The following is a 21,225-nucleotide window of genomic DNA, read 5'->3' on the forward strand; positions in this document are numbered from 1 at the left end:
AGCGCCTGTACATGTCTGTCTTTTCCCATTCTGGATGCTACTCTGCAGCTGCCGAGCCCGGCTCTAACTAATTTGAAGGGGACACCTGTTCCTTAATTAGCCACTGTGTATCTCGGTCTGGGCACCCTCTGATGCATGAGCTAGGGCCCCACACAAGGGCTGCTGTTTGGCAGGCTGTGCGAGCTCCCACCTTCCCACGTGGTGTCATCGGTCTGTGCATCCCAGCCGCTACCCAGCCCTGGATGACACGGCTGTTGACCAAGTCTTCCAAAAGAGCCCTTCACCGCCAGTCCCCACCCTGAAGCTAGACCTGCCATCCCCAGACCTGGAGGGGAGGGCACCGACCTCACTCCGAGCCCCTTGGACTCATGGTCCCCTCCCTCCGTCAGCACCCTGCCTCCACTTCTGACGCAGCCTTTTCGAGCTGTGTCTGTATGCCTGGTCTCTTAAATAGAGGGATGCTCTTAGTGGACTGGAATCCCCTCTGCCAGGGTCTATAACACGAGGCATCATGTGTATTAGGATCTTGGTAGTCATCTGCTGAGGAGGAGGGTGAAGAGGACTCGGCATCCAAGGAAGGCCACCTGGAGGAGAGGCCCTCTGCAGCCTGCAGGAGCAGGACGCCCTGCCTGCCCTTGGGGCTCGCTCTGCCTTCCCTGCTCTGACATAGGGGAGCCTTCTAAAAACCAGTCTGCAGGCTTCAAAGATCTGACCTCCCACAGAAGCACCCCAAGGAGACTCCCAGCACCCACAGTTGCATACTGTGTTTTCAGCAAGAGGCATCACAGGTCAGAGGTGAAACACCTCAACACCTGGCCCCCCATCCCCCGCCCCTGCTCACCAGGCATCCAGCTTTGAGCAGGCCGGGCTCACTTGGAAACATGGTGGCAGGTGGCTTTGTATGTCCTCTCCCACAGGACATTTCCTTCTCCCATCCTTCTAAAGAGACATTCTTTTGAACTTTCCCTCAAGTGGTAATTTTCCTAAATGGCTTGCTGACAATGCTGTACACAGACTAGCTCCACAGACTGTGGATGACTCTGTGCCTTTCTGTGTCCCAGGGCCACACCCCCTCCTCTGTGCCCCCCCATCACCCCTGCCTAATGGCAGCGCTTCTCCTGAACGGAAGCAGGGCTGGTTCGGGGGAGCAGAAACCCTTTCCAGAATCTCCCAGCCCTGGTGACTGCCAGGCTGCCTATCCACCCCAGCTAATTAGAGCCTGTTCCTTAAGCGGCACTTTAGTGCTTCGTGTTGTTCGTTCTCACAGTGATAATGGACTTGGATAAGAGGTCACAGCTCTCACTTCCTGCTCTCCTTGCTGAGGGGGCGGGGGAGGGACGGGCCGGCCCCCCTCTGCGACACCCGCCTGTCACAGGGGAGCCAGGGACTGGCTGCCAGGCTGAGCAGCTGTGATGGGTTCGTCCAGATCACAGGGCCAGAGCCTGACTCCCCACAGCGGCCCTGCTCCCCACATTCGGGCCTGCGAGCAGCTGCTGCGTCTCTGCTGAGTGTCATTAGCATTAACGTGATAAAATGGCACTGTGTAGATGCTAATGAGGTCTGGTCCTCTGCTGCTTCCAAGTGGCAGGCTGGAAATGGTATCAGCCTCGTAACTCCAACCAGCAGCGGTGGATTCCTCTGCTCCCTGCGCAGCCTGTTTGGCATGGAAACCCAGGCCTGCCCTCAGTCCCAGCCCGGCTCCACTGTCCCACGCTTACCCCATTTCCTTTTGCAAAGAGGGTTCAAATGTCCCACAAACCAGTTTTCTAAGCCAGGATTTGAATTATTTTTTTTTTAAGTAGACACTCACTTTCCTGTTCTGCAAAGAGGAGGAGAGCGGAGGGGGTCCAGAGCTGGCAGGCCCCCTTCTCTGGCCAGGCCTCCCCACCCTGTTCTCCTGCGTGCGGCCCCTTCTCTCCCTGGCGTAGGGTGTCCCTCACAGGGGTTTGCCCTGGATGCCCTGGCTCTGGTTTTCCAGGCATCCCCCTCTAAGCTAAAACAGGGCTGATTAACAATGTCCTGATGCATCCTTTCCTGGGGACGCTTCAGACCAGTGTCCTCTCCACTATGCTGTGTCATCAGGACCCTGCAGCCCCTCCTCCCCATGTCCCCTCTGCCCCGTGAACTGTTGGGGCCAAGGTATTCCTGTCAGAGCCTCATCTTCCTGCCCCTTGAACCTAACCCACACTTGTGCCCAGTCTGGTGCTGGGCCCAGGGATCTTTGACATTGTTTGCTCAAGAGGAGGGGCAGCTGATGTCCCTCAGATGTGGTCCTGGGACAGTAAGTGTGCAAAGCATTAGAGAAGCTCGGCTCTGCATTCCTGTTGCGCCCCTTCCGCCGGGAACTTCCCAGGTGATGCTGGTTGACCCCAGGGAGCCCCAGCCAGGCCAGGTGAACATGCGGGTTGGACCAGCCTGAAGCAGGCAGAGGCTGTGTGAACAGCCTGCACCCCCCACACCCCACCTGACCTCTGCGCCTCCCTCACTCCTATTTTCGTCATCCAGGCTGTCTTCACTCTCTTCCTCGGGCCCTTCACCTTCTTTGACGTTCAGAAGACCAAGTACCTGCAGATCCTGACCTCGCTGATGAGATGGGCCGGTGAGTCTACCTTTCCTCCCCTCAGCCCTCAGCTTCTCGGCACCAGCCGCTTGCTCACAGCTGTAGCTGGAACCTGGGGGTGTTATTTGGCCCCAAGGGCAAGGAGGAGGCTCCACCCACCTTTTGCCACTGGGGAAATAGAGTACCAGAAAAGACAGTGACTCCACAGTCACGTATTGTGGACGAGCTGGAGCTAGGCCAGAACTGCCAATTCCAGAGCCAGCCTTTCGCACACGCCTTTGCTGGATTCCCAACGAACTGCAGGCTGGGCCTGGGCTCCTGAAGGTCGGGTCAGTCTCTCCCCTGCCCAGGGCGAGCAGTACGGCTCTGCCTTCTCATGGGTGTGCTGTGTGGCACAGCCATAAAACCTGGTGGGCCATGGTAGCCACCTCCACGGTCACCAGGGCCTGAAAAGACACCTCTCCACAATGCCTCTGACTACCTGGCTGATACCCTGCTGAGCAAAAGCCCCATTGCCCTCAGTGGGGTTTCAGGTTTGCAGAAAGGAGCTCATTCATTCTGCTGCACCATTCCACCTGCCACCTGGAAGGGCCCGACTGCTGACCCACCAGGGCCCAGGACAGGAGGTTGGCATCCCTGCCGCCCCATCAGCCAGCACCTGCTCCGGGATGAATTGCATACTTGTTTTGGCCTAAAAACAAAGAATGCCATTACCATTCTGGTTGGGGGCCTGACAGGGTAGGTCTGGCCAACCTCCAGGACCCCTAGGGGTGCGCCCCAGATCCTGCATACCCCTTGGCACAGAGGATCCTAACAAACCCGAGGCTGGGACGCCCCCTTCCTGACCCTCTTGCAGCCCCCTGCTGCATCTGCCCCTTCTCCCCCAGCAGGATCCAAGTACACATTGCTCCTCATTCTAGCCCAGAACTCAATCAGGACAGCTCAAGACAGGTTCTGATCCAAATGAGTTCTGGCAGGTCTGGCCCCTCTGGTCCCCTGGCTCCCCCGACTCAGAATTGCAGGATCCCAGCATAAGGTGCCACCATTTCACAAGAGGGAGGGGACTGTGGCTGTCATCCAGCCTAGGCCCTGCAGCATGCAGACGGGGCAGCTTCTGGCTCCCGCTCTGCCCTTCAGGGCTTGTGTCCTGCTGGGATGTCCCTTATCCTGAGCCAGATTCCCCAGCCTGTGACTTCTTCCCTCTCTGGTCCTTCCTTGCAAGGAAATGAGAGCAGGGCTGAGTCATCTGGGGTGCAAGCTCTGGGGCTTCTGTGACTTGATGAGCCAGCCCTTCGTCCGGAGGACACCTGTCCAGTACCTGGGCGCGGCGGGGTTCCGTGTCTCCCCCATTCAGTCAGTTTGCTCCTGTGCTCACCTGCAGGCAGCTGTTGCTGATTTCCACTCACACATTCCAAAGCCCTGGGTTAAATTAACATGACCACCTAGGGAAAAATAACATGTTACTTACAACATGAGGCCCACACCAGCTCCAAGGATAAGGTACTGGAATGGGGCCAGGAGGGGCTGCGTCCAGAAGTCGGGATGAGCAGGGATCGTGACCACCAGCCACCCACCCTCCTTGTAAGTCTGCTTCCAGGAGGTGTTTGAAGGCCCTAGTGACCTTCAGAAGAGAAGTTTCTCAGCAAAACAGTATTTGGAGGGAAATGTGCTCCCTCCCCCCATCCCTGGCCCAACGCTCATCCCAGCAGCTTGTCCTGCCGCCGCCAGGCCCCAGGTCCTGAAGGTCCAGCCCTGACCTGCAGCCTCAGCCATGGGAAGGGGCCTGTTAAGCGCTGGTTCCCATTCCCTTCCTGATGACAGGAGCAGAGCGGAGAGAGGGGAGGGGACGCCAGTGCTGCGGCCTGCGTGATGGGTCCCCACGTCGGCCCGCACGGCAGTGGCCACCCAGTGATAGCTAATGGCTTCCATAGCGCTCCTGTGCTGTTCAGTGTGGCCAAGTCCATTCTGCTTCTGGTGAGCAATACATTCATCAAAGGAGAAGATTGGAAGAGAGAGAAGAGGAGTCTGACGGTAAACAAAGAGCAATCGTCTCAGCACAGGATACAAGACGCCCCCACCCAGGCTGGGTCAGACTCAGCTCGCACCTGCAGAGGACGTGCTGAGCTTCTGTTAGAAAATCCACTGCTCTGTCCCACAGCTCATGGGGGCCCCATTTCGCCTCCCCTTCTCCCACCAGAGCCCCCTCCCACAGGGCACAAGGCAGCCGCTGGCCCCATGGACCCCCCTCCTGAGGCCCCGGGCCCTGGGCGGCAGCCTCGCAGTGTAGCAGAGCGAGGCGGTGGCCTTGAGGGAGGTGCTTGGCAGCAGAGAGGGGATGAGGTAGACCAGCTCGTGTTGTTGGGTGGTGACATTGTTGCCTTGACATCATTGTCTCTGCAAGTCATTTGCCTCTTTTCTCCCTTTGATGCGACAGAGAATAGATGGCAGCAGCCTGTCTGTGAGCCTTCTCTGCAGAGTGTTGCTGTGGGTGCACAGGGGGTCGTTCTCCCCAGAGTCGGGGCCTCTGCGTTTGAAAAGCAAACCTCTGCGTGACACAAAGCCCTCTCGGGGGAAACACAAATTGCCCGGTTAAATAAACTCTAACGTGTAGCCAAGCCAAGGGTTCGGTTCCCAGATGGGGTTCTTGGAGCCACCTGGGCACATTTCTGCCCAGAAGGGGAAGGTGTCTCCCTCATGCTGACCCCGGGCAGCAGCCTGGCATCAGGAAGGAAGGTAGGGGACAGAGCTCGAGGAGGCCCAGGGAGCCACGCTGTGGGAGCAGCCGAGGTCTGCTCCCTGGACGTTTGCAGGCCATTGGAGGGATCTCTCCTGTGGCCCAAGATTGCCCCAAGTGATTTTTCTAGAAATCCCCCAAAGCCCTGTTTGTCTTCTCAGGTCTGCACCAATTATCAGTTTGCCATGGACTCCCTTTTCATTTTCCTCCTGAAAAGCAGCTGTGCAGTTGTGTCCCCCCGACTCCTGCACACCCTGCGCCCCTCTCCCCAGGTTAGGGCCCCCACTGTCCAAGACAGCTGAGTGGGGAGCTTGGGGTGGCGATAGCTGGCCTGGGGTCTAGGAAGACAAAAGGGAAGAATGAGACCGAAGGGACCGGAAAATCATAAATAAATGTGCTGAGCTGGAAACTTTCTTGTGCTTAATCAGGAATTTGTTCTGCCATCTGTTGAAATGAAGCCGGGGTGGACGGCAGGAGCCCCGCCCCAAGCAGGGCCCCCACGCTCAGGACAAGCTGAGAAGCCTGGAGGCCGGTTCCTCTGGGCTAAGTGGGGTTCCTCTGAGCTAAGCCCTTCAGTTCATTAGCCCCAGGAGCCCCTCGTGCTGCCAGAGTAGGATTGGAAGGGCTGGCTGGCCTTTGCAAATAGTCACTTGTCAGGAAAATGTCAGAGCATATATAGGTGGACATGTTGATTCATTTCTTTTGTCCCACAAATAAGTTCTGTGGAGATCTAGCTGGTCAGTTTGAGAGGCCTCGATTGCAGTGCCTCTGAATTCACACAGGCAAAGATGGTCTCCAGCTGCCATCCTGGCAGGTTGCTCAGGCCTTGGCAGACTCCCTGACCAGTCTCCTTTGTCGTCCGGTCACTCATGCCCCCTGGGCAGCTGCTTCAGATCAGCGGCAGGCTCCCCAGCCATGGCTTGGGCCCTGGCCCAGGGGCCGCACCTGCTGGCAGCTCACACCGCACCTCTTCTCTTCAGTGAGGGCCCCAATATTCACCACAGCCCAGGCATGCCTCGGACAGCCTCTTTGTCTGGCGTTGGCAGAGTCAGGACACCCGTCATGGGGCAACAGTGAAGATAAAAATGGGACCATGTGGACAGCGTTATCAGCACAGTGCCTGATATTAGCCACAACTTTCAGATATTAGCCACAATATGCATCCCGACCATCATCGTCTCTGTCAGCCAATGAATCCCACAAGTGGCCTCAACGGGAGCCTCCCTTGGGGCTGGCCTTGAGATTGGGGGTGGCCCAGGCCACCTGCAGAAAGAGCTGTAACACCGGTGGCCCCCAGTGAGCATCACGGATATCTCTGTACACGCTCACTTCTGCCCCTGTGCTGGTCCCCGAGCACCCCGGGCAGGGCGCCCTCCCTGCGCCCACCAGCCTCCACCCTCACAGCTTCTGGGAAGCTTGAGCCCAGGGGAAATGAGAGGCAAGCCCATCTCACAGAGCCGCTGGGGGCGTCCTCTGGTCCTCTCTCTGTCAGCCATCCCTTAGAGACACAGCCAAAGCTCTGCCCTTCACGCCCCCCCAGGCGCGGCAGCTGTGCTTCAGAGCCCAGCCCCAAGCCGCTGCGCGTGCCCGAGGGCTGTTGTCACCTGGGCCTCCGAGCAGGGAGCTCTGGCTGGAAGGGCCCTGGCAGCACCATTACTTCATCCCCATTACCAACTCCTGGCAGACGCCTCCCACTTGGGGACACAAACAGCTGGCTCAGCTCGGGGCACCCCATTTGGTGTTATTAAAAACCCGAGTCTTTCTAAGAAAGGCTCCGGAGCACAGCGCCCTTGCTGGTCTGGGCTGTGAGGACCCGCAGGGCTCTTTCCCTCTGACTGTGTGTTCAGAGCAATGCCAGCATGTGACTCCCATCTCTGGGCTCCCCTCAAAGTGGGTCAGGCGCCGTCCCCTCCAGTGTGGGGGTGAACTTGAGCCTGCCTCATGACGTTTCTCAGCCCTGCTCTCCCTGCTGCCCCACCCTGGGCCCGGCCGGTGCCCCAGATTTGTGTTCCAGACCAAGGCAGCGGGGAGAGGTGGGAGGTGCTGGCCCGAGAAACAGAAGGTCCCCAGGAGGAGGTCACCACCTGGGAACATAAGGGCTCCTCAGTTTGGCCTGTCCCCAGAATTACCTGTGGCTGCTTGGCTGTCTCCCCGCGGATCGCAGTCCGGCTCTGATATGTTACCACCAGCCGCCAGGGGTCTTCTATGTCTGGGCCATCTGTTCCCCACCTCCTGCTGGCTTGATATGCCAGCGTGGTGTGTGAATTCCGTCACAGCCACCCACTGCTGTCCCCTGACTGCTTTCTCAGAGGCCCAGGAAGGACCCCCCTCCCAAAACGGAGGTGGCACACTGGTGCCCCTGAGCAGCCAACCAGCCTTGGCCTGCCAGCACCACCCTGCCCTGTTTTCATGGGCAGTCCCATGCTCCCTGCCCACCCTCTCTCTAGGCCAGGTGCAGGGTTCTCCTGGGCTCTGAAGTGTCTAGCTTTCCCTCATTACACACCCAGTGGAGGCATCCAGGAAAATCTTTTTGTATATGTTTCATTTTGGTCTGAATTTTATTCTTGATTTTGTAAAACTTCTATCTGCAAATGCAGAAGTCAGTTTAGAGGGGAACCTGGGGTTTCTGTCCTAGGGCCCTTTGGGTGGAGAGCACACTCAGTAAAAATTTGCTGAAGAGCCGGCCATGTGCCGCCAGATTGCCCCTTTGGGTGCAGCAGCCCTGGCCCGAGAGCTCCGCTCGGCCCGAGCAAAGGCCGGTGCTCTCTTAGCCACACCTCGCCTTTGGGCAGCCTTTGCTGTCAGCGGCTCTGCTCCGCACGTGGCTGGTATGTGCGCTTACCCGGCCATCAGACAATCCCTCTTGCTCCACCCAGGAGCTGCCTGGACACTGGCGAGGGAGGGAAAGACAAGACCCAGGCAGCTCGAGGTCAGCAGGGTGAGGCGTCTAGCCGATGACAATGGCTGCAAGGGTGCCTCTGCACAGAACTGGGCTCCACAGGTGCCGGGGTAAACCTTAGCCTTGCGTCCAAGTCCGTCAGCCATAAACATCTGCAGAGCCCATGTGGAGCTCCAGAATTGACCTTCAGACCGGAGGAGTTCAAACAAGGTGCCACCTCTTCTTGTCTTCCCCACCCCTCTCTCCACTCCAGTTTCCTGTCTGCATCAAATTACTGCTTAAGAGGTGTCTCAGCTCAGGCTCCAAAACAGAATGCAACAGGCTGGCTAGCTTAAACGATAGAGATTTATTTTCTCAGTTTTGGGGGCCAGAAGCCCAAGGCCAGGGTGCCAGCAGGGTTAGTCTCTGGTGAGGCCTTTTCCTGGCCTGTAGATGGCCACCTTCGTGCTGTGCCCTCTCATAGGCTCGTCTCTGCACGTGAGGGAGAGAGTTTTGGCATCTCTTCCTTTTTTTTTTTTTAATTTTTTATTAAGGTATTATTGATACTCTTATGAAGGTTTCACATGAAAAAACAATGCGGTTACTACATTTACCCTTATTATCAAGTCCCCACCCATACCCCAGTGCAGTCACTGTCCATCAGGGCAGTAAGATGCCACAGAGCCACTATTTGGCATCTCTTCTTCTCATGAGAACACTGGTCCTGTCAGATCAGGGCCCACCCTCCTGACCTCATTTCACTTGATGACCTCCTTACGGGTCCCATCTCCAAATACAATCACACTGGGGGTCAGGCTTCAGCACCGGAATGGGCGAGGAGGCACTTGAGTCCGTAACAAGAGGAAGGGCTGAGTGGCCTTCAGGAGAGGTGGAAGTGCCTTGGCTTATGTTTCTGACCTCAGGGAAGGGACTCAGCAGCCAACAGTCAGAGGCCCCTCGGCTCTGCTTTCCCGCGATTACAAACCCAGCGCTCTGACAGCTTCAGAGTGGAGGTTGGAGAGCCCGCCCTCCCAGGTGCCCTTGCCATGCCTCGAGGCTGTGGAAAGGCATAGGGGGCAAAAAGTCCAGGACTCTTGACTTCAGAGTTAAGACTCATGCTTGAGACTCAAAGGCCTGCAGTCTATCAGCGACCTCCTCCTGACACACTTGGAAAGAGAAGGGCTCTGCTCTGGGTCCTCCAGCATGAAAGATGCAGCCCCGGAGTAGAGGCTCAGTTAGGCTGGCGATTTAAACATCCTTTTCTGCTCTGTGACGATGATGATGGCAATGACCATAGAGCTGGGATCCTCCAGGAGCCACAGGGGCTGACCCCCCAGGGGAAGGTAGGCAGATTGGCTTTGAATCCCTTCCCTTCCGTGGAAACCCAAGTGATTCTTTTTGTGAGCTACCACAGGCAAGGCCAGCAATCAGAGAATGTCTTTCTGGCCTGGGGCAGAAATCTGACCCAAGGCCCAGCTGTGCCCGGAGCTGCTTGCTTCCCCAAAGGGAGCTCCTCCCGGCCAGAGGCCAGCGTGTCCCCACCCCAGCCCACAGCCAGTGCTCAGGTGGCAGGGCGACAGCTGAAGAAGGATGGACTAACACGTGAGCCCCAAAGAACCCAAACGAAATTCCTTTTCAGCCTCCCTTGGCCGTGTACCGAGAGAGCACATGCCAGGGGCCCCCAGATGAGAGGGTGGTGGGACAGCTTGGCCTTGTGTGGCCTCAGCTGGAGCAAGAGGAGGTCACTGGTGCACAGAGCAGGTGTGAGCAGCCTGTCCAGGGGCCTCCCCGCACACCCCCAGAGCCCTAAAGATCAGCGCTCACCTGGGAAGGGTCATGACTGCCGCTGCACCTGGCCAGGGAAGGAGGGCCCACCCCACAGCCAAAGGAGACTCCGGTGAGAACTGGAGGTTGACACGCGTTCCTGCGCCCAGCTGGGGCCTGGCCTTTCAGGACGGGGTGTAACGTTGCTGCCATAAACCAAGTTACTTCCACGTTTTTTAGCAGTTCCTGGGCAGGCTCTGTCTCAGGCCATCCTGCACCCTGGGTTCACCTCCATCTTCAAGGCGAGGAGGCACAGCACTGATGAGTGGCGTGGCCGCCCCAGGGTGACACAGCTGCGTGGCAGAGGCAGGAGTTGAACTCAGTGTAACTTGAGAGTTTGGGTTTGTTTAGAAGGGCAGCAGCCCCCGCCTCCTTCTGGCTGTTTCCAAGGCATCAGAGCCTCCTGGGGTGAGCTTCCATCACCCCCCGGGCCTGCAGGCCCTGGTGGCCTCAATGGCTCTCCGTTCACATATTACTTAAGGAACAAATGCCCATCACCTGCTCCCGCTTTCAGAGCTACAAAACTGCTTGGACTTTAGCGGTTCTCCGCTCAGGCCCTTGTTACCCCAGCAGCTCCTCTCAGCCTCCTGAATCTCAGGAGGCCCAGGCCAACCTCCGACTATACGAAGGAGGGACACTTCATGCCCCAGAGCCCTACAAGGACAGTGTGGTGGTGAAGGTGGAAGCTATTGCCAGATGCTCCCCGGATGCAGCTCTGGTGACAGGCCCAGCACAGCCATTCACTATTAGCCCTGGTGTGTTGACTCTCTGCTGGGAGGAGAATGCCATCCTCCCAACAGCTGCCTGGACGGATGGCCTCCACCTCTCGTGCGGCAAACCTGGAGCCACTTACGGGCTGGGAGAACAGCAAGGCATTTGGGGCAGCCCAGGCTGGGGCCTACCTGAACCTCGGGGCATCTGGGGCCAGGTTCAGAGGTCAGAGTTGAGAGGGCCGCTCTCTGGGAGTCAGCCCAGCCAAGGCAAGGTGCGACACAGTGGCTGGCGTGTGGGAAGGGCCTACGGTGCTGACTCAGGTCTAGCAGCGCCTCTGGGGGGGGCCTGGCAGCTTTACCCTGGGTGCTTAGAAGTGTGACCCTGACCCCTACTGCCTGTGTGCTCCCCGAGCATTGGGAATTAAGCACCAGGGTGTGCGTGCAGCCTGGCTGTAGTGGACGTGCATCCCCCTGCTCTCCCACAGCAGCCATGCTCCTTACCCTTCCCATGCCTGCAGAGAAGACAGGTGGCACTGGGGTCAGGGCTCCAGGCTTCCAGGGAAGCTCTGTTCCAGCTGGAGCCTTTATCAAGGTGTCCCATGGACTCAGTGACCCAGGATCACAGGTCCCTTCAAAGCATGCCCAGACCCAGCCAGGGCCTCCCTATGCAGGGCAGGCCGTTCTGGTAGTCACAGCCCAGGGGGACTCAGAGCCTGTCTGTCCTTGAGTTTTTCAAGGTGGACGAACGCAGTATCATGCCACTGGGCTTCGGTGTCCCAGTACGCAGCAGGGCAGGTGACCGAGGGCTAGATAGGAGGACTCAGGGTCAGTACCAGGGCACAGGCTTGCCCTCCGCTCCTGTCTGTCCCGCTGCCTCCCGGGGAGTGGGTGTGTGGGGCTGGGGAAGCAGGCTGCAGCTCAAGGCGAACTGACGCAGTGTCTCAGAGCAGCGGTCGGGGCACATCTGTGAAAGTGGCATACCTCTCAGGCCAAGCCAAGTGGTGCCCTGGCTGTGGGTAACCCAGGGCCCTATGTGGGCCCCTCCCCCTCTCCTGCTCTGCAGAGTAGGACAGCCCAACAGGTTTTTCCAGAATCTGGTTCTGACACCTGATTCCCTCTGTGACCCCCAGGTGGCCTTCTACGCTGGGGCTTGGATGCCTCCCACTACAGAGCTCTCACTACCCATCCAACCCCTTCAGCCTCCCCCACCGCCCACTGGTGTGGCCCTCACCAGTTCTTTCATTGGTTGTGATTTGTCTCCTGCTCCCACCCGCTGGTCCCGCTGGACTGCGGGCTCTGGGACAGGAGGGGTGTCTGCTTGCTCAGGTGCTATCCGCAGATGCCCAGATTAGCAGCGGCGCACGGTGGGCACTTGGTTCGTCTTTGCTGAACGTGTGGATGGGTGGTCCCAGCTGAGCCCATGAGTTACACAGACAAGTGCAGTTGTTTTCTCATGAGCTATCATGCAGATATTTCAAGAGAAATCTCCTGTCCCATCTCGTCACCTTCTGAGGTGGACAGCCAGTCTTCATGTGACGTGTATCAGGCCCTCACCTCCCTGCCCCGACAGGATCCTCCCCAGCAACTCGCTGCATCTCCTCACCCATGGAGCAGACTTGCCATGTGGAACACAGTGGGATGTGGTTGTGACCCAGGTCTTCTATTCAGACTCTGAGCAGGGCCTGGGGGGGTCAGAGAGACGCTAAGCTGGCCCTACCCAGTGCCCATCCTTGTGGCCTCCCACGCAGCCTCGGCAGGTGGGCACGAGCTGCCGGTGGCCGGCTGAGTCCTGGGCATCGGCGTGTGCACTCAGAGCCCTGCTCTGACCTGTTTCCTGGCAGTGTCTGTCACTCACATCTGTCATCCTCATTTCATCTTGATTTTGTATCAGACCTAATGAGTTTTGGGAGCAGTTGTCTCCCAGAGACGGGATGATCAGTCTAGGAGAGGGCCGTTGAACTCTGCTCCTCTGTCAACCAGGGAAGTGGGGAGGCCGGGAGCAAAGGGGTGCGGTCACAAGAGCAGGGCCTGGTGGCAGCAGGAGTCAGTCTTCATGTCCCTAGTCCTGGGCCCTCTCAGGGTCTAAGCAACCCGTGCCTGCCTTCCTGCTTCCTTCCTTCTCTCTCTGTCCCTTCACTCCAAGCATCATCGGTGTCTCTGAACTTGCCAACTTGGATGCTGGGGCAGAATCTTTTCCTGGGCCCCTCCACTCCAGAGAGCAGTCCAGCACCCATCCGGTGTCCTCGCAGTGCTTTGGGGGAACTGAAGGGCCCCCATGGCTCACACTCCCCTGCTCCTTCTGGAGGTTATTGGGGCTCCTGGGAAGCTGACCTCACCCGCACTCCAAGCCCAGGCTGCGCCCCTGGGGTGCATGCTGCTGGAATTGTGTGCCCTGCCCAGAAGCACCTCTCAGCTTGAGCTCATTACCACGCTGCTCCGGTGAGGGACTTTCCCCAGCTGGAGTGTAAGCGTCCTGAGAGCAGCTCGGGGCCTGGTTTTGCTTCACCACACCTGGCACCAGCCAGCACCCAGCAGACACTCAGGGGCCACGGGGCCACAGAGCTGCCCCTGCACTTCCGTGCTGCTAAGCCACACCGCTGGGTGAGCTTTCCACAGAGCAGCATGGACTGTGGCTAAAGGGAGTGGGGCTTGCCCAGCGCACCTTCCACCATAGCCTGTCCCCTCCGGAGGCTTATCCAGGAGCTGCAACCCCACCAGGCAGCCACCTTTTAATGCTCCTGGAATCGCCTCCCCAGAGCCTCCGGCATCTTCATTCCTGGACAGGAGCAAACATCCAGTCCTTAAGGGTAGGGCTGGAAACAGATTTGTTTGATTAAGAGAACAAGGTGGGTAACTAATCTAGATAATAGCAGTGTGATATAAAACTAATTATACCTAGAAAATTGAGAGATAAGCTTTCTCATCACCCATAGCCCTGCCTTTATAAGCCATACTGAAGATTCTAGAAAATGTACCACATCATCGACTAAAGATAGGTCCCCCAATCACCTGGGGGTCACAGAGGGAATCAGAACCAGATTCTAGGGACCCCTATTAGTGGTGGTGGGTGGGTTATGCCTACACATGCTTTAAAGAAAGTCTCATGATCTGGAAACCTGCTTCAGAAACTGGCTTATTTACAATAAGGAGAGCCTCCAGTCAGAGCTGCCCAGACAGCTCACCTTAAAATCAGTAATCCTGCATTTCTTACAACTTACTGGAATTTAGGGTTGAGGAAGAAGATGAGCAGATAAGCACTCCAGCATCCCGGACTGGAAGGAGCAGTGATTAGGGGGTGCTCACGTCCAAGCAGCAGACTTCTCCCTGCCTTCTCCCATGCTCCTGCACTAGGGCCCCCAGGCCTAGGGACCGAGAGCTAGAGGGTTTCTCCACTCACCACTTGCTAATCTGCGCTGGCCTTGGCCAGGCAGGGGTGGCACCAGGTCACAAGGTGACACCCGAGATGGCAGTGCAGAGCGGGACTTGAATCTTGCCTTCCAGCAAGCTATCGCCTTTGCCCTGACCCCGGTGCGCTCCCTGTGGTGCAGAACTGTCAGCTGCAGCCTCCTAAACAGCTAAGCACCCCACAGTCCCAGGGCCCCCGGTCTGCCAGCTGGAGCCACCCTGGTGCCTGGCTCTGCTCTGTAACTCCTTCTGGCCCAGGACAGACTCCGTGGTGCCTGGGGACTCCGCCTCACCCCATCCAGCCTTTCCGCTGGGTCCCTCACCCTCTCATGCTGCCCCCGCACACTTCCTCCACACAGACTTCTGCCCTGCATACCCCTCCTGCACTCACCCCCCACAAAACTTGAGGCAGACTGCCAGGGTCCTAGGTGGTCCCCGAGGGCACAGGGTTACCCCGTGGGATGTCCTGTCATCCACCTTACCCCCAGAGGGTTAAACCAGAGGCAGCTCCCTGGGCTGAGACCTCCAGGGAGGGATGGGTCACCGCCTTCCCCTTGACCTACCGGAGCTGGGAAATTGGTGAGGTCCCAGGAGCAGGGGGGGTCATGGGGGCCCTCAGAGCCTGAGCAGCAGAGCTGAGCGTCAGAAACAAATCATCTTCTTTATTGGCAATTTTCACAAGCCTGTCCCTGCTTCCTCCTCCTCTCCTGTCCCCGACAGTGTCAGGCAGTTCTGATTAAAAGTAGTAGATCACAGGTGCGTCGATCCCACTCCCAGGTGTCACTGTGGGAAGACAAAGGCCGTCTCCTTCCAGGGAGCAGGAGAGTGTGGTGTGGGCTGAGGGGACAGTGGGAAGGCCCCCAGCCTCAAATGGGCCCACAGGCAGGGCCCACACAGCCAGTAGCAGCCTCTTCCGGCCAACTGCTCCTTCACACTCCGCCTGTGCTGCTAAGAAATGTCATCTCAGGCTTACCTGAGGGATCGGGGCGCAGGCCCAAGGGGCTGCGAGACCTGGTCCAGAGGCCGCAGGGGTTTATGAACTCCAAAGCCGTGTGTGGAGAACGGCTCGTGGTGGCGGTTCTAGGTAATCTGGGTGGCGGGTGCTAGAAGCTGGAGACATGCAGGGTCAGCTCCACCTGGAAGCACGTCTTTCCTCGGGGAGCTTACCTTCCCAGCACCCACCGGAGAGCCCGGCTCCCACGTGAGACCCGCAGGAGGGCCGCTGTGAAAGGCTGCCAGGGGCAGCCAGCATGGAGCCGTTGGCTCTGAACAGTCACGAGCCCCTTCCACCTCTACAGCATCAGTCCCTGTCCCGCACTCGTGCCGCAAGGCCCAGCAGAACAGAGCAGTGTGCCTTTGCCTCCCGCCGTGGCGCCAGCGGCTCAGAGGACTCTGCTGGCCCCGGCACTGGTCTTCGGTGCCATTTCTCCCCACGAGTGGCCACAGGTGTCTTCCTCCCGGTGAAAGCCCCAGGCCCCTGCCTCTGCTCAGAGCTGCTGCCACTCCTCCCCACCTTCCCGCAGATGCCTTTGGCCCCGAAGGGCACCTCCTCCCAAATGTTCTGCGCCCCTTACCTCTCCAGCTCCCCAGCCGGCTCCCCAGACACACAGTCTTTAAACCAAGAAAAAGGAGAGTGAACACAGGGCCTGACGCAGGCCTGATTCAGGGGGCTGGGCAGTGCTGGCCAATCGGGGAGCTGCACTCCCCGCAGAGGACAGTGCGGGGCCACCCAGCCAACACCCCCAGGGCAGCTCTCCTAGCGTTCCCAGGCCCCCCAGGGACACATGCCCTCACCTGCTGGGGGAGGGGTGAACAGGTCACACAGGGAATGCAGGGGACATCCTAAAATCAACAGCCGCTGCTAATCTGCCCCAGCCTGTGGCCATCAGGATTATGTGAGTGTAATGATTCTCACGGGGCTCCGGCCCCCAGCAAGCACCCCCAGACCAGAAACAGGCAGGGTAGGGCTGTTTCCTCCCCTGGCTGACTCTTCTCTTGTTTTCCAGCCTTCGCCATCATGATTGTGCTGGCCCTGGTGCGCATCGGGCACGGGCAGGGGGAGGGCCAGCCGCCCCTGGCCAACCTCTCGGGGGTCCGGAACCTGTTCGGGGTGTGTGTCTACTCCTTCATGTGCCAGCACTCGCTGCCATCCCTCATCACCCCTGTCTCCTCCAAGCGCTGCCTCACATGCCTGGTCTCCCTGGACTACATGCTGATCCTGGCCTTCTACGGCCTCCTGTCTTTCACCGCCATCTTCTGCTTCCGCGGTGACAGCCTGCTGGACATGTACACCCTCAACTTCGCACGCTGCGACATCGTGGGCCTGGCCCCCGTGCGCCTCTTCCTGGGCCTCTTCCCCGTCTTCACCATCAGCACCAACTTCCCCATCATCGCCGTGACCCTCCGCAACAACTGGAAGACCCTCTTCCACCGCGAGGGGGGCACCTACCCCTGGGTAGTGGACCGCGTCGTGTTCCCCATCATCACCCTGGTGCCCCCCGTGCTGGTGGCCTTCTGCACCCACGACCTGGAATCCCTGGTGGGCATCACGGGGGCCTACGCGGGCACAGGCATCCAGTACGTCATCCCCGCCTTCCTGGTGTACCTCTGCCGCAAGGACACCGAGCTGGCCTTCGGCTACGGGACTGTCAACAAGCACAGATCCCCTTTCCACCACACCTTCTGGGTGGGTTTTGTGCTGTTCTGGGCTTTCTCCTGCTTCTTCTTCGTCACTGCCAACATCGTCCTCAGCGAGTCCAAGGTCTGATGGCAGAATGGGTCTGGTGACAAGAGGAGTGGGGGGTCCCACCCTGGCCCCACCCCCACCTTCCCACCTGTAGAGCCAAGATCGAGTTGCCTCCCAGGTCTCCGTGGGGCAGGCGAGGCCAGGCTCATGGAGGGGACCCTCCGTATCTCCAGCTGGGGTCTGGTCCCCACTGTCTGTACCGCGCCTCACCAGGGCGGCCCTCCCCACTGGTCCTCCTGCCTGGAGCTGCCCCTCACCAGCCAAGCTGCACAACCCAGGTACATGTTGCTCCCAGGTTCCAGGACTGGTTACGGCTTTACACCCACCGCCCCACACCTGGGGCGGACCCCTCCCTCCTCCTCCCTCCACTCGGTGGAGACGCAGCGCTGGCGCTGCAGCTATTTATACCAGACGTGTCCCCCTCCAACTTCCTGCCAGCGCCCTCCCTCCTGCTTGTCTGGGAAATCTGCTCCACTAGGAGCTGCTGCCCCCTCAAGGCGAATCCCAGGCCCTACCCTCCTCTGGGCTGGGCCCACCTTCCTGTCAGGCCTGGAGTCACCAGTGCCCTCCTAGGGGAGAGCACAGCCAGCCCCAACGACAAGAACGGGATGTGCCAGTCAGCACCAGGGTGCCTGGGCCAGCGCCTTGGGGACCCTTGCCGCGGGCACTGGCTCCCGTCCTCATTCTCCTGAGCCCAGGATGGCTTGGGAGCAATAGGCCGGAGCAGCCCTGCCGAGCGGCACAGCAGCCAGTTTTAAGCCCAGAGCTTGTGAGCCCTAAAAGGAGCCCTTTGCTCTTCTGACTGCCCTTTGGGGTCCTTGGGGCCTCTGAAGTGTGGAGGGGAGGGGAGGCAGTGCACAAGGGCCACTCGTGGGGAGCTACCCCCTGCTCCCCTCCACGGCATCAGCTTGGGGGCACCGGAGCATGTCGTGGTGAACAGGCCCCGTGGTTCCTGCCCTGTAAGCGGTCATGCCTCCCGTGCAGCAGGGTCCTTGGCTGTCTCTGCTCCCACTCCAACACTGAAGGTGGCTTCCTTTCAAGCTGGGCCGTGGGTGCTCAGAGTTCACACTCTCCATGCCCTTTGGGTGTCACAGGGTGAGACAGGACGCTGGCCGTCATTCTCATGGGAGGAGGGCCAGGTTCCCAGCCACCTCACCGGCTCTGCTGCAGTCCCTTACCCGTCACAATCATGCATGCCCCTGCTGGGCCAGCCTTCCTCGGAAACATAGGTGACTCCAACAGACTATTTTCAATGTGCCTTCTCCTGTTCTAGGACTCGAGGGTCCTTCCTGACCCTCCCTAGCACGCCCACAACCCTGGGCCTGGTCCCCACCTGTCCTGGAGCCCAGAGCAGCATGAGCAGGAGCTGCCTGTCTGGGGCGAGGGCTCAGGCCCCTGCCGTCCCCCTTGTGACTTCAGTGCCTTGCTCAGCCGCCCTCGCATCAAGCTGTCTTCATACCTTGGACACAGCTACAACACTGGGGCCCCTAGTGGTCTCAGGAGAGGGGGAAAGGATGTGGGATTTGCCGGGAGGTAGGGAGGCCACCCACTGCTGCCCGGCCTCTGGCCTCTGGCAGCCCCAGCTGGTGAGGCTCCTACATCAGATGACCACTCTCTGCTTTCTCACTGTTGTCCCATGTCTTCTCTCAGAGCTCGTCCCCATAGATCGTTGTTTCCCATCCACATGAAAACCAGACATTGCTTCCCGTCTGCCATTGTGGCTTCTGCCCCGGAGGGGGTGGGCAGAGCAGGGAGGGCCCCTCCTGGCCAAGTCCCCTGGGGCTCAGGCCTTCCCCAAAGCTGCCCTGCTGAAAACTCAAAACATCTGTGCTTACCTTCCTCCGGTTACCTGCCCTCTTGCTTAAGGACAAAGCAAATTAAATCATCCTGCCGCCCCAGGCTCCAAAGCAAATTTTGGATGTGGATTTATTAGCATCATAAAGTCCAGGTTGATTTATGTGACAATCTGGAGCCACCAGCAGTGGAGTCGGGTGGCCACATTCCCCTTTTCCAAGCTGGGCAGCCCCAGTCCTGGAGGGAGGAGAGTGACCCGAGGTGACCACGTGACTGATGGCAAGTCAGGGTGCCCGCCGCTGCCACGTCTGGGTTCCTCGGCTCCTCAGAGGTCACCTGCTGTCTGTCTGCTAGAGGTCAGATGGGGCTGCCTTCCTCTCTACAGCTGGTAGGCAGGGGGGCTTGGGGCAAGGAGGTGAGGACCCCGAAAACTAGATACCCCAATGATGTTCACGTCATGTACATTCGGCTGTGTGTTTACATCAGCCTGGTGAGGTGGGCAAGCCGGGTCATGCTATCCATTTTCCATGTGGGCCTGGGAGTCGGTGGTGGGAAGGGTAATAGGATGCCAGCCCAGGCGCAAGTGTCCCTGTGGAGGGGAATGTCAACTCAGCAGGCGCCACCCAGTGCCATTCACCCACACTGCCCCAGATTGGCCCGAGGGCAGGCCAGGTCAAGGTGGGAGTCGGCAGTCTCCCTCTTGTGCCTTGCAGAGCTCCATGCCATCACGCCAGCAGCTCCCACCTGTTCCTCACCTGGGGCCAGAGAGGCAGCTGCAGGCTTACGGAGGGGGCAGATGGCAGGTGACAGGCTGGGAGGCACCGCCGAGTGGTGGAAGGTGGGCAGTGGGCACCTTGCCATGCCCTTAGCCACACAGCTCTTCTCACCACATGGGGAACAGGAGCAGCTTCGGCAACAAGCAGAGACTAAAGTCAGAGTGGTGGGGACGCCAGGGGCTGCCCCTGGCCTCGTGGGAAGCCAGCCCAGGGAGAAGAGCCTGGCAGTGCCTGGCCTAGGGCTGCGAGACCACAGGTGGGCAGTAGGCCGAGACCATGCCTGTCTAGGGGTCCAGTTCCTGAGCAGGGCTCAGGCCAGGCCAAGCCGTGCTAATGGCCACTGAAAAGGTGCTCTTCTGACACCAAGATCCAGGACTGCGTGAGGGAGCTTTGTGACCCCTTCTCCTCCGGGCCTGGAGCTCATGGCACCCATTAGAGAAAGGCAGAAGCAACATTGAGTGCCTGGCATGTGCCAGGCATGGGGCTGGGTACTTGCTGTGTGGACCCTGGCATAACTGGGATTTAGAATTCAGACCAAGAAGTCAGACCTGCCCCTTGCAGGCAGCCTCCAGGCTCTCTCTTCCTGTCATCTGGCCATCCTGTCACTGACCAGCTCTGGGAACTAACGTACTGAGCTTAGTGTTCAGTAAAGCTACTATGTACTGATGTCACTTGCCAGTCATAACCACTTGTAGCTCCAGAGCCCCAGCCCCCTGGCTTGAGTTCCCAGGCACCTAACCGGTTTCATAGCCTCCTAATGAGTCAAGTGTCAACTGTCTGCTATAGTTCAGAAACAAGGATCTGACCTGAATTCTTTCAGGTGTGGAGGACTTTGGGGAGGAAACTTAAGGACAGTTATCTCCTTTCAAACAGCCGGCCTGAGCCAAGCTGGAGCGCTCTGGAGCCGGGACTGAAGCCCAGTGTCCTGACTGAGCACACCACTCCTGCCCTTTTCTAAGCTCTACTCCCCCTCCTCACACACAGGCCCCAGGAAGAAGGTGGTGTGGACCGTGAGCCTCTCACTAAAGACAGAGGACACCACAGCGGCAGCAGCCAGAGAGGATGGGGTGTGATGGTAGGAATCTCCTACTGCTGAGACAGGTGACCAAGGGCCAGTCTCTCCCTGTATCCCACCAAAAGGAAACAGCATTTGAATGTCTGGTCTGGATGAATTCACATTCACGACTTTGCTGCCCAGTCACGCACCTGTTTGTGATGACTGAATGTCTGTGGCCTCATGCACAAGGTCAGCTGCCTCCAACCCGCCAGGCTTTCTGCCCTCGTCCTGGATAGTGCAGGGCTCTTCCTTGGTTGTCCCTGGGAGGGCAGGGGCTTCAACTGAGCAGAAGGTTGGGAAGCCAGGCCAAGCCAGCTCTGAACCTGCAGGAGGCATCCTTCCTGCCCCCACATCCCACAGGGCTCACTTCTCCCCAGAACACATTCCTAGAGCAGGGACGAGGCAGCCAAGAGCCTGGCCCTGGAGGCAGGGTTGGCCCCCCCTCGGAGCCAGCTAGCAGCAGGCTCAGCGCCACATCTGGCTTCTGATTATCCTTCCAGCTCTTGGTAATTAATGATCTTAGGCAGTGAGCAGAAAGCAGCCTGAACCTCGTGGCTCCTCCCAGCTCACCTGCTGCAGGCTTCCACCCAGAGCTGCGCTCAGACCCGGAGCAGGAGGGCCCAGGTCGGGGAGCTGGTGGCCACCAGTTATTAACCCTCTCACCAACGAAGTCATGCAGACAAGGTCATGTTCCGTTCTGGGGCAGTGGCCTCTAGCACTCACCTAGACTCACAGTCA

General features: G+C 58.8%; 1 protein-coding gene across 4 annotated transcripts in view; it reads left to right on the forward strand.

The window, feature by feature from the left end:
* TMEM104 (transmembrane protein 104) overlaps positions 1–18,772 on the forward strand; it is a 51,654-nt gene extending 32,882 nt beyond the window's left edge. For all 4 annotated transcript variants that reach the window (XM_036900085.2, XM_036900087.2, XM_036900086.2 and 1 more), the window contains 2 exons: positions 2,506–2,599; positions 16,121–18,772. In XM_036900085.2, coding sequence (XP_036755980.1) covers positions 2,506–2,599; positions 16,121–16,881 — 855 coding nt within the window. In that variant the 3' untranslated portion in view covers positions 16,882–18,772. The remainder of the gene's footprint in view (positions 1–2,505; positions 2,600–16,120) is intronic.
* Positions 18,773–21,225: the final 2,453 nt, after the last annotated feature.

The sequence above is a fragment of the Manis pentadactyla genome, chromosome 4 (assembly GCF_030020395.1).
Source record: "Manis pentadactyla isolate mManPen7 chromosome 4, mManPen7.hap1, whole genome shotgun sequence".
NCBI lineage: Eukaryota > Metazoa > Chordata > Mammalia > Pholidota > Manidae > Manis > Manis pentadactyla.